Source organism: Paroedura picta, chromosome 14 (genome assembly GCF_049243985.1).
Source record: "Paroedura picta isolate Pp20150507F chromosome 14, Ppicta_v3.0, whole genome shotgun sequence".
NCBI lineage: Eukaryota > Metazoa > Chordata > Lepidosauria > Squamata > Gekkonidae > Paroedura > Paroedura picta.
Genome location: NC_135382.1, coordinates 5,411,323 through 5,429,519, shown reverse-complemented (window position 1 = coordinate 5,429,519; position 18,197 = coordinate 5,411,323). Strand labels below are relative to the sequence as shown.

Sequence of the window (18,197 nt, the reverse complement as noted above, 5' to 3'; positions counted from 1 at the left end):
AAAGCAGAAGGGAATTTTTGTGCCCTCCGCTCCCCACTCTGCCTCCTGAAATGCTGCTCCTGGGAGAGTGAGATCCCTCGGAAAAAGCAGGAGGGAGTAAATTGGGTGGCTGCAATCAGGAAAGGAAAACAAGCAGAAAGCACCCTTCCCCTTCCACTGACAGATAGGAACATTCGGCTTCAACTCATTAGCAGGCTGGGAGTTTTGTTACACCCCTTAACACATGGCTCAATACCAGCAGATGGATTTCTGCACACAAGTGTGCATTTATCTGTGCAGAAGTATGAGATGATCTCTCTCCAAATGGCAGGTATCAGAACAGAATGATCAACATGTCTCATACTTGTGCATACTGATGACATTTCACAGAAGGCTGAGAGATACCCCTCTGCCCAAAAATAGGCATTAAAAAACTCCAAACTTTGTGCAAAGAATGAACACACAAGCATCATCCCAATATTCTCCTCATCTTCTTCTCGCAGTGACTAACCACCCTCAGGAGGCTGGTACCTCTTTGGAGAATTCAGCCTATGGGCATGATAAACAATCGCAAGCAGCCCAGCGACGTCTATCTAAATTGCATCATTTGCCTTCTTCTTTCTGCTTGTTATTTAAGCTGCAGACTTGGAAAACTTGGGCAAAACAAAAGAAACATCCCTGCTTTTGCTTGCCATCCTCTGCACTTTGTTGTTTGGAGCTTGACAGAGCTAGACGTACACATAGCCAGTTGCACGCTCTGTTCCCTCTTGCGGGTCACGACTGCTTCCAGGTGATCTGGCAGGAAAGTAGCTATTAGGCTGAAGAAAATTTTAGTTTTCTCAGACTATTAATGCCAAAGGATTAATATGGGGATGTTGGGCAGTATTGTTTGTAGCTTTGTCTGAAAAAAGACAAGTCACTGCCTTCATAGTCAGCTTTCAAAGTTGGAAAAATATCTTGTAACTCCAGAAGCATAGAACTTTCAACCCATTTCAAAGGGTATGCTGTTTCCCCCCCTCCGCCCTGAGCAGGAATCCCAAAATTTTCAACCTTCAATGATGAGGAATGCAACATAGTTAGGCCCAATGATAACATTCCAAAAGTGCTTCTCAGCATCTCTGCCCCAAACCATACTGAATAACTCCTTCGTTGCCACCCCATGTAATGATTCATTGTCCCTCCAAGCTCCCCCATCATATACCTCCCTCCCAGTTGATAGCCTACTTGCTTGTCAGCTGCATGTTCTGTTAACATCACCCTCTGTTCTCCCCTTCTCCTCCTTTCACAGGTAGACAGATACAAGGCATTGGTACATAATCTGGTAAGCAGTGGGCTGTACAGAGGACAGGAAATCAGTGGCTGAAGCTTTAGGTTTATACATCCTCTACTGCCCTCCGCTAGACAGTGACAACCAGCTGAGATTTTACAACACTCATTTATCCATTTACATCCAGCAGAACTGTTGGAAACAAGGCAGCACCCTGTGTGGGGGGGGGGGAGCAAGATCTCTTTTTTATAGCCCCCTCTCTGCACAACACTCCCGACCATTCCTTAATTAATTTTGGACACTTCAGCACAAGCTCAAATGGGATTAAGGCTCAGATCCACCAAAATTTCCAGGCAAGCAAAAAGAGGATGGGAGACAATTTCTGCAGATCCCTTCTTCTCAAGGCAGATTTCTGACCCCCTCCCCCCGTTGTTCCTAGGGATCCCAGGTCCCCAGGAGTAGCACTGCTGCTTGGGCTTTTGGGCTGCAGAGGGGAGGGGAGGAGTCACAATATGTTCACAGAAATGCAAACAGTCTATGGGAACTTTACAGGGGATCTAAATCCTCCTTTCTCCCTCTGATCATTGTGGACCACTGAGAGACTCCTGGGTCAGCTGACTGTCCATATCCTGCAGTGGGGAAAGGTATCTTGTCTGCAAAGGTCTGCACACAATGAACAGTGGCTCCAGGCACAACTCGGTCAGAGGGTTGAGAGACTGATGAATACCCACCTTTGTCTAGGTCTGTTATGGGCCACTCTCTCTCGCTCTGGGTTTCCACATGCTTCACCACTGGGGGGGGGGGAAACAGGGAGAGTCACACCAAACCTTAAAAGTCACACCAAACCTTAAAAGCCTAGCAATCAGTTAATCAAGTGGGTATTTACCTTTCTTCTTATTTTCACTAGGGAAGCTTTCAATCTTTTCCTGTTGGAATTAATTGGGGGAGAGGGAGAGACAACCATTACTTAAATGGTAGCACTCAAAATTAGTTGTCCTGGCCATGGAAAAGGATTTCTCTTGCTTCACAAGACTGCCCTTCAAATGCTTTGCTGCAGCTAGGTATTTTAGCAGTCACTCCCCACAAGTTCCTGATACATCCCTTTGTGCATTTGTTTGTCTTACTCTTCTGCAGACCATTTCAGAGAGCCGCCATGTTGGCCTGCAGTAGATGAGTGATATTCAAGTCCAGTCGCACATCAGGGAACAACTAGAATTTCAGGGTAGAAACTTTTGAGAATCAAAGCTCCCTTAACCTGATACCAAATCAGACAAAATACTTTGATTTTCAAAGCTCATACCCTTCCCCCCAACTGGTGTTGAATTTAGCTCTTCCTCCACAGACCCTTGCCTCACACAGTTTATCCCCCTACCTGAGTGCAGACTGAAGAGAGACCAGCATTTTAGCTTATGTTGAACTGAAACCGCTGCACAAAACCAACTGTACAAAGCCTTACTACCCCTGGACCTTTGTCAAGGGACCAAATTGCAGAGGGCACCTCCTGGCCCACAAGGTAACAAGCCTCACTGACAACCAGTAGATGCCCAGAATCCCATGTGCTAAGAAGCTTCTTGCCAATACAAGCACAGAAGAAGCTGGAAGAATGAGGGCACCCCCAAATCTGTCCTGTAACAGCAATCTACAGAAAAGCTGGAGGAGGAAATGACATTTTCATCTTACTTGGATTTATAAAACAAACATTAAGAGATAAGGTAAGGATGCGCAACTAACAATTAGTAATATTGACAACTATAGTACACAGAATTAAGATGCACCAACGACCCCTATTTTACTCTTACTGGGGTAGAAAGAACCAAAACATTCTACCTGTGCTTTCTTCAATTTCTTTTCAAGTATTTTCTTCTCTGTTTTTAATTGTTTGAAGTCCAGGTTGTGTTTTTCTGTTGCTTCTTTAAGGGGGGGAAATAATTAAAAAAACATTTAAAAACAGCCCTAAACAAAACTACAGAATCACAGTGAGCCTACCAAGAGGGCAAAATAAAGCACTTGGTTCAGCAACCCCATCCCCTCCCTGTGAAAATCCAACAGAGCAGTCAAGGTTCTGAGAGCTCAGTTCAGCTCTGCCACATATTTCATTAGGATTTCATCACACTGGATGCCTCTTCCAGAAGGCCATTCAGCTGCTAACAGCACACGCCCGAGGTCCACAGCAGGCAAACTCCAAGTAGGTCCCCAGCAGAAATGCCAATGGGTGAGGCATTTTGAACCTGGAGGGGGAGGCAACCCCCCCTTTCCCCAAAGAAATATGTGCAATATTCTCCTATCAAACATAAACTTCTTTTACATATTTATAACTAAAAGGCATAACTTCCTTTATTTATGACTTGCCTTTCTCTCTAAGAGGGACCCAATGCAGTCACAACAACCTAGTAAGGTAGGTCATGCTCCACAACTCTGAGAGAAAGGTGCACAACAGCCCCAAAGTCACTCTGCAAGCTTCTATGGCACATGGGGCTTAGTATCTGGGCTATCCTAATCCTAATTTGACACTCTAACTACTACAACACTGGCTCTCATTTACTTACAGCCTGGTTAGGATAGAATTTTTTTTTACTATTTGGTGTGTTTGTGGCATTAAAAATACATATTAGTCTGTATAAGAAAAGCTGCAGATAGAGCCACTGCTACAGAAAGAATTGCCAAGTCTAGGGTTGTGTCCGAATTGGCCATTCCAGGCCGATGCAGTCAGTGCCATGAGGGGGGGGGGGAGAGGAAGGTGTGGCGCCGGTGTGTAGCTCAGCGCACACCCAGAGGCGCGGAGCTCCGTGCCTGTGTGTGTGCTGACCGAGGCACTGGCACACGTGCCCCCCCCCCCCGTGGTGCTGGCTGCATCGGCCTGGAACGGCAGATTTGGATGCCGCCACGCACAACCCTATAATGCCAACTAATGCATTCCATGCTTCTATAACTTTTGCCATTTGAGGGGCAGGGGGAAACAAAGATGGTATTAAACCAAGAATTTTTAATTGGAAAAAAAAATCTCATTCTGCCAAAATAGGACTAGCAGCATGTTTGCATTTTAAATTACTGTTTATAACTCTTTAACAACAGATTATAATTGGACACAAACCAAATTGTTGTTGCCAAAATTGACATTTAAACAAATAACATTCTTGAAAATGTTGCTTCCTGGACACAGAATCAACTAACAAAAATGTTCATAATAAAATCAAAGTCCTTTTATTCCATCTCACTCATTACTTAAAGGAGAAAAAGTTATCAAATTCTGTTTAATGCTCCCACAGATTTCCTCAGGGAAAATAAAGAATGCTCTCCTACAAACTATATGTTTGGAAGGAGTGAATGCTTTTTAGGAAGACATGTTTCTCATTTAAAGGGGGAAAAAGGTATTCCATGGGAATTTTTTCCTGTTGCTCCATTTCTTCCGAAAAAAAAGTAATTGGGGAAAACCCTGATTTCCTCCCCATTATTTCTAGGCCTTCCTATTTCTAGTCCAAAGGCAGAGAGGCTTAATGAAAATTTGATTCTTAAGACTTAAAGACAAGCAGTCTTCCACAACACAACATATCCTTTCTCTCTTCGTCAGCTTTTGGTGTCTTTTAAGATATGCCACTTCAAGGTGGGCAGAGCCTCTTGTGGCGCAGAGTGGTAAGGCAGCCGTCTGACAGCTTTGCCCATGAGGCTGGGAGTTCAATCCCAGCAGCCGGCTCAAGGTTGACTCAGCCTTCCATCCTTCCGAGGTCGGTAAAATGAGTACCCAGCTTGCTGGGGAGTAAACGGTAATGACTGGGGAAGGCACTGGCAAACCACCCCGTATTGAGTCTGCCAAGAAAATGCTAGAGGGCGTCACCCCAAGGGTCAGACATGACTCGGTGCTTGCACAGGGGATACCTTTACCTTTACTTCAAGGTGGTGGTGTTTTTTTAAATAGAACTTGACATAAAAGGGTCTTGGAAAAACCAGAGACAAAGGATCTTTCCAGAACATTTTAATTGGGTTGGTGAGGCAGTTTGTAGTGGTCAAGAGGAGCATCTTCTAATCTGGTGAGCGAGGTTTGATTCCCCGTTCTTCCACATGCAGCCAGTTGGGTGACCTTGAACTTGCCACAGCCCTGACTGATAGTGCTGTTTTCACACAGCAGTAACCTCAGGCCTCTCTCAGTCCCCCCTCCCTCACAGGTTGTCTGATGTGGGGAGAGGAAAGGGAGGTGATTGTAAGCCACTTTAAGACCCCTTCTGGTTGAGGAAAGTGGGATATAAAACCCAACTCTTCCTCTTCTAAATGTACAAACCTAAGACGTGCAAGTGTTGGCATCTGTCACTCACAGAGAAACTCACTATTTGCAGAAAACTAGCACTTTAACTTTGTCTACACAAAGTGGAGAGCATTCAATTATGCAGGTACTTCTGCTCTAAAATACTATGAACTAGACAGCCTTGGAAAGATCTCTCTCTCAATTTTTGAACATCTTCTCTTTAAAGTTCCTCCAGCAATTTATTTCGCGTACTTTTATCATGCCCTTCATCCAAAGTAGCACACTCCATTCTCCACTTCAGTCCTCTGTTTTATCCTGCCAAGAACCCACAGCTGACATTCAGTACAGTAGCAAGAGCAAAACCAAGGGTGTCATTCTCCATGGCTCAGACAACTGAGAGCACATGGAGAGAGCTACTGGGGAGAGTTGCTGCTGACCAGGTGAGGCTATTGTGCTGACTGGGTGAAGTGATTGCTGGGTAATTGCTGGGAGGATTTAAAAGGGCTGCTTCTCGCCAGAGGCGAAAGCCTTTGGCGCGAGAGACAAAGGGCTCTTGGCCTGTGGCTCTTAGCCTGGGGTTCTTGGCATAGCAATTAGAATCAGTAATTATATTTCCCTAGTACTTGCACTGCCTAGAAATTACAATGGACCTCCAGGACACTAATCCCATCATCTGCAGTGAGTGCGACATGATTGCCTTCCTCCCAGAAGACAAGATGGACTACATCTGCCCCAAGTGTAAACTGGTAAGACTTTTGGAGGAAAGGATTAGGGGATTAGAAAACAGAATTATTACTCTGACCCAAAGTAAGAAAGGGGAGGAGTTCATAGACCAGAGCCCTGCAACTCGTAATAAAGAGGATACAACCGGTCCTGAAGAGGATAAGGAGATAGACCACACTAGGGAGCCTCTGCAGACAGCTCGGAAAAAGACTCAACGGCGAAGAGCGAGACAGTTCTCGGGGCCTTTGGAGCTCCAGAATAGATTTCAGGCCCTTGCAGAGGAGGTGCAAGGGTCAACGAGGGAAGAGGTCCCAAAACAAAGTATAAGAAAAAGGGAAGAGGCCATGGAGACAGAAGGAAATGGAGTCGAGAAGAAAAAAAAAGAGTACTGGTAATTGGAGACTCCCTGCTAAGAGGAATGGATTGCCCTGTGGCTGGGACCAACCCCCTAACCCGAGAGGTGTGTTGCTTGCCAGGGGCGAAAATTAAAGATGTTTCAGAACGGCTGCCCAAACTTCTCAAATCTACGGATCGCTACCCATTAGTGATGGTCCATGTGGGAACGAATGACATGGCCCTGAATACCATCGCTCCTATTAAAAAAGACTATCAAGATCTGGGGAGGAAGCTCAAGCAAATGGGGGCACAAGTGGTATTCTCTTCAATCTTGCCTGTCAAGGGAAGAGGAATGCGTCGGGAGAGGAAGATAATGGAGGTGAATCACTGGCTGAGTAGTTGGTGCCGGCAGGAGAGATTTGGTTTCTGGGACCATGGGATAGGCTTTCTTGAGGAAGGCCTACTAGCAACTGATGGACTGCACTTGTCGAAACTGGGGAAGAATGTGTTTGGCAGGAACCTGGGGAGATTCATCAGGAGAGCTTTAAACTAAAGCCACAAGGGGAAGGAGACGATCAACATAGGGAGTGTATAGAAGGAGAACGATCAGGGGCAGCCCAACCGGCAAGGCCAGCTCATAGGGAACCAAAAGTAAAAGGATTCAGATGTCTTTATACTAACTCCCGTAGCATGGGCAATAAGAAGGAAGAGCTGGAACTTCTCATGATGATGGAAAGGTATGATCTAGTAGGCATCACAGAATCTTGGTGGAATGATTCTCATGACTGGAATGTAATGGTGGATGGATATGAACTGTTCAGAAAAAACAGAATAGATCGAAGAGGTGGAGGAGTGGCACTGTATGTGAGGAAAGGGCATACCTGCCAGGAAATTCTAGTGAAGGAGAGCATATCTACAGTGGAAAGCATCAGGGTGAAAATAAGCGAGGGGAAAACAAACAGTGTGGTGGTTGCTGTCTGCTACCGACCGCCTGACCAACGAGAGGATGTGAATGCTGCACTTTGTGAGCAGCTTGAGAAAATATCCAAGCGGCAGGACCTTGTCATCATGGGTGACTTCAATTTCCCAGATGTGTGCTGGGAAACTAACTCTGCGAAGCGTCCTCAGTCATGCAACTTTCTGACCTGCCTGGCTGACAATTTCATTTATCAAATGGTAGATGAACCCACAACAGGTTCAGCCATACTGGACTTAATACTGACCAACAGGCAAGAGTTGGTGGATGAGGTGAAGGAGGTGGGGACCCTAGGGGGAAGTGACCATGTCCTCATAGAATTCCTTTTGAGATGGGGAGCCAAGGAAGCTTGTAGCCAGACGCGGATGTTGGATTTTCGTAGGGCAAACTTTAATAAACTCAGAGACATGATGAGTGTCATACCATGGACGAGAATGCTGGAAGGGAAGGGAGCATGTGAAGGGTGGGTGCTACTCAAACAGGAGCTATTGCATGCTCAAGCAATGACTATCGCAGAAAGACGAAAACACTGCAGGAGCTCTAAGAAGCCTATTTGGATGAACAGAGAACTTCAAGAGGAACTAAGAAAGAGAAGGAAAATGTTCAGGAAATGGAGGGAAGGACAGAGCTCTAAAAAAGAGTACCTACAGGTTACTAGGCACTGTAGATCAATCATCAGAAAGGCCAAAGCTGAGAGTGAGCTAAGATTGGCCAGGGAAGCACATTGTAACAAGAAAAGATTTTTCAGTTATGTGAGGAGCAAATGTAAAGGAGGCAATAGGCCCACTGTTGGGTGCGGATGGACAAACTCTAACGGAAGATGCAGAAAAAGCAGAAAGGCTTAGTGCCTATTTTACATCTGTTTTTTCCCACAGGTCATAGTGTTTAGGCACATCTAGAGATGGCCGTAGACAAAGGATATTGTCTGGGTGGCAGGTTAACATGGATAGAGAGGTTGTCGAGAGGCATTTAGCTACACTGGATGAGTTCAAATCCCCTGGGCCGGATGAAATGCACCCGAGAGTGCTCAAAGAACTTTCCAGAGAACTTTCACAGCCCTTGTCCATCATCTTCGGGAACTCTTTAAGGACTGGAGATGTCCCGGAGGACTGGAAGAGAGCAAACGTTATTCCCATCTTCAAAAAAGGGAGGAAGGATGACCCGGGAAACTACAGACCAGTGAGTCTGACCTCTGTTGTGGGGAAGATAATGGAGCAGATATTAAAGGGAGCAATCTGCAAACATCTGGAGGACAATTTGGTGATCCAAGGAAGTCAGCATGGATTTGTCTCCAACAGGTCCTGCCAGACCAACCTGGTTTCCTTTTTTGACCAAGTAACAGGTTTGCTGGATCGGGGAAATTCAGTTAATGTCATTTACTTGGATTTTAGTAAAGCTTTTGACAAGGTTCCCCATGATGTTCTGATGGATAAGTTGAAGGACTGCAATCTGGATTTTCAAATAGTTAAGTGGACAGGGAATTGGTTAGAGAACCGCACTCAAAGAGTTGTTGTCAATGGTGTTTCATCGGACTGGAGAGAGGTGAGTAGCGGGGTACCACAGGGCTCGGTGCTCGCCCCGGTACTTTTTAACATATTTATTAATGATCTAGATGAGGGAGTGGAGGGACTACTCATCAAGTTTGCAGATGACACCAAATAGTCCAGAAGATACAGACAGAGTTCAATGAGATCTGAACACAATGGAAAAATGGGCAAATGAGAACAAGATGCAATTTAATAAAGATAAGTGTAAAGTTCTGCATCTGGGTCAGAAAAATGAAAAGCATGCTTACTGGATGGGGGATACGCTTCTAGGTAACACTGTGTGTGAACAAGACCTTGGGGTACTTGTGGATTGTAAACTAAACATGAGCAGGCAGTGTGATGCAGCGGTAAAAAAGGCAAATGTCATTTTGGGCTGTATTAACAGGGGCATCACATCAAAATCACAAGATGTCATAGTCCCGTTGTATACGGCACTGGTCAGACCACACGTGGAGTACTGTGTGCAGTTCTGGAGGCCTCACTTCAAGAAGGACGTAGATAAAATTGAAAGGGTACAGAGGAGAGCGACGAAGATGATCTGGGGCCAAGGGACCAAGCCCTATGAAGATAGGTTGAGGGACTTGGGAATGTTCAGCCTGGAGAAAAGGAGGTTGAGAGGGGACATAATAGCCCTTTTTAAGTATTTGAAAGGTTATCACTTGGAGGAGGGCAGGATGCTGTTTCTGTTGGCTGAAGAGGAGAGGACACGCAGTAATGGGTTTAAACTTCAAGTACAACGATATAGGCTAGATATCAGGAAAAAAAATTCACAGTCAGAGTAGTTCAGCAGTGGAATAGGCTGCCTAAGGAGGTAGTGAGCTCCCCCTCACTGGCAGTCTTCAAGCAAAGGTTGGATACACACTTCTTTTGTATGCTTTAGGATGCTTAGGGCTGATCCTCCATTGAGCAGGGGGTTGGACTAGATGGCCTGTATGGCCCCTTCCAACTCTATGATTCTATGGTGATGCTTCCACAGAAATTGGGTGAATTACTAGAGCATATTAAACAGTAACTGGCCCAAGATCCACCTGTGAGTTTCATGGCATCAATTATCTTATAAACAGGAACCAGATGTCAAACAAGATTTCTACCAATGAGAAAACAACCATGTTTGCTTCTAACTGTAACCTTCTCATAGTGCTCAGCAAGACTTCTATGTATGTGGAAGATTTGCTGAAAAGATCTTCATACTGTTTTTTTTTTAATCCTGGAAAAGCTGAGTCATTCCACAATTACACAGGGAAATGGAAACAAATGGAAACAAAAATGAAGCAAAACAACTGCAGCTATTAAAAGGGGGGGAGTATGGAAATAAACAGGGCCAGCAGGGGAACCAGGGGGTGCAAAATCCCTTTAGCTTGGGCCATTCTGGGGAGCCAAGCAATCCACCTGCCTCACTGGGCTTGGGGCACAAGTGTAGGAACAGGAAACAGGCTTGTGCCATTTCTGGAGTCTCCAACTGTTTCTGTTCACATACTCCCTGCCACTTGGTGCTATTTCTCTCCACTGCTGGTGGGCAGGTGGATTGAAGGCCCAGCACAGACTAGGTCCCTACTTTCTGCGGCTCCACTATCCAGAATTATCTCACATGAAGAGACAGTGGACTTTAACTTTCAGCAGCCTCATGCCCCTGACAATCCTGTGCTAGAAGAGGTTGCAGGCTTGCCTACACCAGATATATATATATTTTAAATTGCCTTCCTTCCCTTCTGCTAGTCTCATAGGGGCTGAGCCAGCTCCAAAGCTGTACAGGAAACAATAGTGGGGCAGAGTCTCTTGTCTTCTGCACAACTGCTCCATGTTTTTTTTTTGGGGGGGGGAGAAGGGTTAGATCCCCCATGAGAAAGCATGGGCAGATCATAAAAAATGCTGAAGAGGGAAATCAGGTGGGAAATCAGAAGAGATGTACAGAGGTAGGCCTCAGCCTCACAGAAGGCAACTATATTCTCTGGTACTACTCTGACACTTTTTACCACTACACTGCCTTGGCTGCTGCTGAGAAACAACGCTCTACTGAAAGACAGGTAAGTTGCAGGTCCCATCTTGGCAAACAGACCAGCATTCCAATCCTAACTACTATTACTGCCATCGTAATATTCATGAACGTCAGTGAATTAGGGGCTGCATTGAAAACTATGATCATTCCCCAGAGAGGTTTATAGCCAATCAACATGGAGGCCACAGAAAGCATGAGGCTACAGCAGTCAAAAGGTTTGCAATAAGGGGAAAGACGGGAAAGATGGCTGCTTGAGCAGTTCTCCTAAGGGAGAGCCTCTTGGTCCGTATAGGGGGCCGAACGTATCTACGTCCGGCAGAAGCAAGCAAAGTACGCAAACCGGAATGCTCTGGAGCTCTAAAAAAGCCTGTCACTGATCTGCAGAGAGAGATTCTCCAGATCGCTTTTAGCTATACGTGACCAAGTCCAAGAAGCAGTCTGCCGTCTGAGCCTTCTCTAACAAGGATCGCCTTTTCTTTCTCATTCCTCTGTTATTTTCTGAACTGCTTTGAAGAGACTTCAGAGTTCTCTAACTTCAAACGTCTGCTATCAACAGAGAATAACGTTTTAATGACACTAAATTGTTTCTGTACACCTCCCCCTGTCTTGTCTACCAAGCTGCGGCAGTGTGTTCATCCTTCTCACAAAGACTTTCCTGCTTGTCTTGTCTTTTTACAAACTCTGGGGTAAAGCATAAGGATATGCCTTGGTTCAAGTCTAAGGGTAATTTTTATAATACCTGTTGATTGTAAGTGCTGGAAATGTCATGTTAATGTGGGATTTTTTGTTGTGGCTGTTTTTATATTTACAGGCAACAGACATTTAGAATATTCAGCAATACGAAACTTCAAGCAAATGGGGACTTCGGGGGTAGAGGGAGGGATGATATTGTAATATTGTAATCAAAGATATTTTTCTTGGGGGGTGTGGCTAAAGATGTCATCCTGAGGAGATTGCAGTGCAATCACTGGAGCCTGACAGGGGCCAATTGTGGAAGCAATTGTCAGAAAAGAGGAGGGGTACGCAAACCCCACCTCACTTTTTCTACCCAGGAAGTCCTAGTGACCTCTTGGGGCCGTCTCCAATCCTTTAGGGCAGCGGTCCCCAAACTTCTTGTAGTCGGGGACCGCCTCCAAGGATGGGAGAGAGCCGGTGGCCCGGCCGCCGCAGCTGCATGTAAACGCGCACGCACAGTTGCTGCGCATGCGTGTTTTCGCCACTAGGTGGCTGTAAAGCTCACGCACGGAGCTGCCGCGCATGCGCATTTTCGCCAGCAGGGGGCACAAACACGCACACGCGGCAGATCCGCGCGTGCGCATTTGCGTCATTGGCGTGCCAGCGGCCGTGCCTGCCTCTTCCCCCCTCTCGCTGCGGGGGGGGGAGAGGCAGGCGCGGCCGCTGGTGGCCCGGTACCATGGCCTTTGCGGCCTGGTACCGGGCCGCGGACTGGGGGTTGAGGACCCCTGCTTTAGGGAGTTTATCTCCCCAGATTACAGGCTGTCAGTGTTTCACATCAAGAGGACAACCGCCATATTCTATCTTGGACTACTTTTCTTTCTTTCTCTCTCAAAAGTAACTGCTTTAACCCTCCTCTACGATTTATTTACTGCAAGTGATCGCTGCAAGTGACTGAGTGGAGGACAGCATCTGGCAGCCTCAACGAAAGCCATTAATCAATGCTTCAATAAATTACAGCAAGTATTCTCTCTGTCTGAGGCTCTTTTTGCCTCTCTCTTTCCCTCCCCCTTGCTCTGCCTGAGTAGCCACCTCGATTTGGGGCAGGCTAATTTTCTTAAGTAGAAGAAGGGAACTTAGATTAACTAGCAATAGCTTTTATTGCAATTGTTTTGGTTTCCGGAGATAAGAGCCGTGACTGGGAAGATCCCACGAGAACTCTGCTCCAGGACGAGACTATTGGCTTCACTGACTTCAAAACATCATCTACTAGTGCCAGGAAATCTTGATGTGCGACCAGCTCTTAAAGGACACCTTGTTTGGCTATAGTAAATTCAACTTGCTGAAAGTGCTTTAGTTCTGAATTGCTCTGTTTTTAATTTCTGTGCTGTTTTTTGGTCTTCTGTTGTTTCTTTTTTTGTTTTTTTTCATCCTACACTGAAGAACGTCGGAGAAATAAACAGACTTTCGCATTTGCCTAGGACTGTATAGGACCTCTACTGGCTATTTGCGAAATTGTCTGAGATTGGTTGTTGACATAAGCCTAAAACATGTCTATGTTAAAAAGAATGGCCCATTTAATAGAGAAACAAACCCAAGATTTGAAAGCATTTACAGAAGGTTTGCTTAAGAATATTTTCAAGGAGATCCAAGACAGCAAGGAAGAACTTTCTAACAGGAATGATGGATCAATAATAGTGGTTGATGACAGCACTAAACAAGGTGGGAAATCATCAGCAGAAGAGAAATCTGAAATTTTGGAGATGGAAAAGGGGATGTCGAAGCCTTACAGCCCAGATAACGTCACCCTTCTTAAAAAGGCATACAGCCATTTCAAAGTAACAGTACACAAGAATCAACCAAAAGATACATGGATCTGTTTTGAAAGTAATCGATTTCAAGGAGCTTCTCAGGAAAAAAATTGTATTGATATCAGAGTCCAGGAGCTGCACCTGCCTCAAAATTCATCGGTGAATATTCTGTGGAAGAGTACAACTGCACTTTCTACGCCAAATTCTAACTGGACAGAATATAAGTCTATGGGAACAACAAGATGCAGCAAGCCTCGATATGAAACCCCCTTAAGAAGACTGGGGAAGGGAAAGGAGAAGCAATGTTTGAAATCTTTTCTTTATTCTTCTTCTGTATACTTTTAAGGCAATATAATTGTAAGTGCTGGAAATGTCATGATAAAGTAGGGTTTTTTCCCTTTTTTCTTCTTTATTAGTGTATTGTTATAGGGCCAAAGTTCATACTGTTCTACAATGTTCAATGTTAAGCATTTAATTCAAATCTGAAAATATGGTGTTGAATATTTGTCAGGATGGCTCTTAGACTGTGTCAAGTATAAAATGTTTTATAGGTGACACCAAAAGTGACTGTTAAAATTGCTAAAAACTATGTTAACAAATTTTGGAAACGTAGTAACAAAGTAGGCTTCTTTTCCTAAATGTGGTGGAAATGTGAAAAAGCTTATAAGTTTTGGGCTAAAGTTCATACCATTGCGTAGTTAACATGGGGTCTTAGATTTCCTATGTAAGCTGAATCTGTATTATTAAATATATCTCCGCAGTGCCTCCCAGCCTAAACTCAAAGCTTAACTAAAAGGAGGCACTTAATGGAGGGGGTGTAAGTGTAACAAATGAAGGCTATATTTTACTGTTCTTCGTATTAACAACTTATACTGTCTCATTTCTATATTTCTATCTTTATGAAAATAAAAAAATGTATTAAAAATTAAAAAGATATTTTTCTTTGTTCTTTTCTATATAATTTTTTTTTAAAATTATTTAATGCCAAGAGGGGTTTCACTTATGAAAGTAGTTATATTTTATATTTAGCTGTAACAGCATAATTGCAAATGTTTCACAGGAACATCCACACAACCCACACAACTATGGAGCGTGCGGAATAGTCCAAGAGTTGCAGACCAGTATCCATGCCCTTTGCTCTATCTGTAGCAAAAGCTTTGAAGCCAAAGAAAAGATGAGAGGAAGATAAACTCTTCACACAGCCATTCAGGATGGAGGCTGCTGAACCCATTCTCCTCTGCCAATTTCCAGGAAGTCTGGGACGAAGGGAGATGGGAAGAAATGAGGAAGGAGCTGGAATTCCCCCTGCACTGAGCTTGACAGGCCTTTAGCTAGTTGCCCAATATGGGTTAGTGCCTCAATTTTAGTTATGATGCATATGGAAGTTAACCAAAAGCAGTTTTATCTTTCCTAACAAGAACAAAGTTTTGTATTCAAAGCCCTGTTAAACATCTGCCAAACCTGAAATTGTATAGAAGGTCCCCTAGTTCTCTAAAAGGTGCTTCTTTAACAAAGCCCACCACATAAATCAGCAGAGGTTCTGCAGTCCTACCATTTGGTGACCATTTTCACAAACAAATCTGGATCACATTATCCCTGAGTTATGCCATTTACAAATGTTGTTCCTGTCAAGTCTGCAAATTGCCATTTTTAAACTGAATACAGATTCTAATAGATTTTAATCTACTCTACTTTCTTATGTATAAGAGGCTGAAGTGCTTATGAGCACCACCATACAGGCAAAACAAATGCCTACTGTCTTGGAAAAAATGCACTCAGCCAACAGAATTACCTTGAGTATAATGACTTAAAGGTAAAGGTAAAGGTATCCCCTGTGCAAGCACCGAGTCATGTCTGACCCTTGGGGTGACGCCCTCCAGCGTTTTCATGGCAGACTCAATACGGGGTGGTTTGCCAGTTCCTTCCCCAGTCATTACCGTTTACCCCCCAGCAAGCTGGGTACTCATTTTACCGACCTCGGAAGGATGGAAGGCTGAGTCAACCTTGAGCCGGCTGCTGGGATTGAACTCCCAGCCTTATGGACAGACAGCTTCAGACAGCATTTCTGCCACTTACCACTCTGCGCCACAAGAGGCTCTATAACGACTTAGGAAAGAACAAAAACTACAGGACATGAAGCAAAAGATTCTCACCCTGAAGGAGCATCTTTGATGGACTTGGAGGTGGATCGCAAGTAACTGTCTAGTCACAGGACCCAGGACTGGCTTACTCCCAGCTGCTAAGTGACACTGACACACAAAATCGCCACATTAGGGAAGGAAGCAGGCTAACTGTTTAATATCACAGGGATGAACTCAGCGAATTAGGCAGACGGGGTTCAAACATGTCTGAGTTAACAGCTTCTCTACTCATTCGCCTTGGCAATGTTACTGATGTCACTGTTCAAAGTGAAAAGGAAAAATAGGCAGAAAACTGAATTACTTTCAAGCTTCTTCACTTTGGCTTCCAGTTTCTTCTTCCTGAAAACATTAAAAAAAAGACATGAGGAAAGTATATATAGATTTTTGGCCATCTGAGTAACTTGAATACAAGATGGATCCAGCAACATGTCAGCAGAAGGCTTCTGGTATACAAGGACTTCTGGCTCTATCTCCTCTTCAAATGCACTCCCTCCCTTGAGACCCCACAAAGTCAATTCCAGGGGTTACAAGGAGCCAGGCAAACAAGCATCTATTGGATTAGAAGGCTACAGGGAGGAGGGGTAACAGGGAAAATTGCCTCTTGCTCACACATCTGCTTGGAAAAAAGGAGGAGGAGACAAAAAAAATCCACCAGTGCTTTGTATTGACTGATGAGACCTATGAATAAGAGCAAACTGGCATACTAATTTATGTTAGTATCTATAGTGAGATAAGATAAATTAATAATAAATAATTAAGTGTCAGAACTGCCAGGCTGGTCCAGGACATTCACTTTTCCTACCCCCTGAAACCCTCACCTGAGTCTGTGGGAGTGGCAGGAGGAGGCTAAGTTTAGAGGGATGGAATGTCAGAAGTGCCAGGCTTCTGCCACATATCTTAGCATAGGTTAAAAATGTAGATGTTAGATATTCTTGTCTATGTTACTTGCTTAAATTGCTTGTTCTGGTTTTCCTGTGACTTCACACCTCCCTCACACATTTGTCTTTGCCTGGTTCTGGGAATATAGACAAGTGTCCTTGGGCATCCCTTTGATAGCTGGGATATTTAGGCTTTGAAGATCTCCCACCGTTTCTTGTGTTCTCATGGGAAGGGGTTCGAATGTGGGGATATATGTTGAACCTGTGTTGCTTTGCCTCAGTTCTGAGTTTTGGTTCACTTGCTTGTTTTCAGCGGAGCTTGGCGGACAGCAGAGGCTGAGGTGGCTTCATGAGGCCAGCAGGAGACATTTAGCTAAATGAACTACGAATATCCCCCACCTTATCCCAGCCCAAGCCCCACTGCCCCGTACCCGCCATATACCCAATAGCCAGGAGGACACCTGGGTCCTGGCCCCTACCCTGGCTACCCCTGGCCCCTACCCTGGCTATGGCCTACGGGGCCATATCCAGCACCTCAGCCAAGCTACCAGGGATATCCACAGTATGGTTGGTAGAATGCTCCTCCAACTCCTGGTCCAGTCTATGCAGATGGACCGAAAAACACAGGGAGTTCTTAGTCTGAGGAAGAGTGCTTTCACTCGAAAGCACACGCCTTGAACAAATCTTTGTTGGTCTTAAAGGTGCTACTGGACTTTGATTTTAGTATGCTACTTCAGACCAACATGGGTACCCATTTGAATCTTGCTTGCTTTCAATAAACTTGATTTTTTGCACCAAGTTAAAGATTCGTGCATTGAGCAATCTGCAGAAACCTCACAATAAGAGCCCAATGTCTCCATCAAGCCCTACGGGTTTCATTGTCTTGTAATAATTTGTAATTTAGCAGCTACCGGTTACAACAAAACAGGTACTTTGAGGTCCCACATTGAATATCCTGGAAGGCTTTATTATGGGACTAGCTTCAAAGCCCGTTCCTAAGAACGGGCCTTGAAAGGGCCCCCTCCCCTGGCCCCCAGCCAAGCAGCTTAAGGTGGCTTTGGGCCCCAGTGCACAGCCTGATCAAGTGGGGCAAGCAGGGGCTGGCCAGCTCCTAAGCAGCAGGCCAGGATGCCCTCGTTAGCAAGCGCTCCACCACGACCCTTTGCCCCGGGGCCATCTCCCCGTACCTGCTGCTGGCTCCAGGCACTGAAGCGCGTTTGAGAGCAAAGAGGCTAGAGTCCAGGGACGGAGGCCGGGGGCTGCAGAGGCAGGGCCAATCAGTGTGCACTCTGACTGGCCCTATTCCAACTTGGACAGCCGGACACATCCCATCCCCCAGGCTGTTTCACAAATATATAGAGGAACCATGGATAAGGGATATGCTAATTTGCTGCTATTCACAGGTCATACCAATTGCCTTCATTCAGTCTTAGCTGTATTTACTGCTCAAATACTTATGCATTTTGACTATAATTGGCCCTTCCTGGCCACACCCTTCTCACCTCTACCTGTATGTAATGGTTGGTGACTTCTGTTTCAATGTATTTGTGTGCACATGAAAGCTTATACCCAGAATAAAATTTTGTTGGCGTCACTGGAATCAAACTTTGTTCTGCTGCTTCAGACCGACC

The 18,197-nt window shown here is 45.0% G+C and overlaps 1 protein-coding gene across 4 annotated transcripts in view; it reads right to left on the bottom strand.

The window, feature by feature from the left end:
* Positions 1–18,197, bottom strand: part of ICE1 (interactor of little elongation complex ELL subunit 1) — a 105,207-nt gene that overhangs the window by 49,133 nt on the left and 37,877 nt on the right. For 2 of the 4 annotated variants that reach the window (XR_013226512.1, XM_077310058.1), the window contains exons 7-10: positions 15,990–16,027; positions 3,074–3,156; positions 2,133–2,172; positions 1,978–2,037 (exon numbers count right to left, since the gene is read on the bottom strand). Coding sequence is in view for 3 of the 4 variants with exons in the window: in XM_077310058.1 (XP_077166173.1) it covers positions 1,978–2,037; positions 2,133–2,172; positions 3,074–3,156; positions 15,990–16,027 (221 nt within the window). In the remaining variant the exon portion in view is untranslated. Of the gene's footprint in view, positions 1–1,977; positions 2,038–2,132; positions 2,173–3,073; positions 3,157–15,700; positions 15,958–15,989; positions 16,028–18,197 lie in introns of those variants that run through there. The other 2 variants (XM_077310060.1, XM_077310059.1) reach the window with 2 other exon arrangements.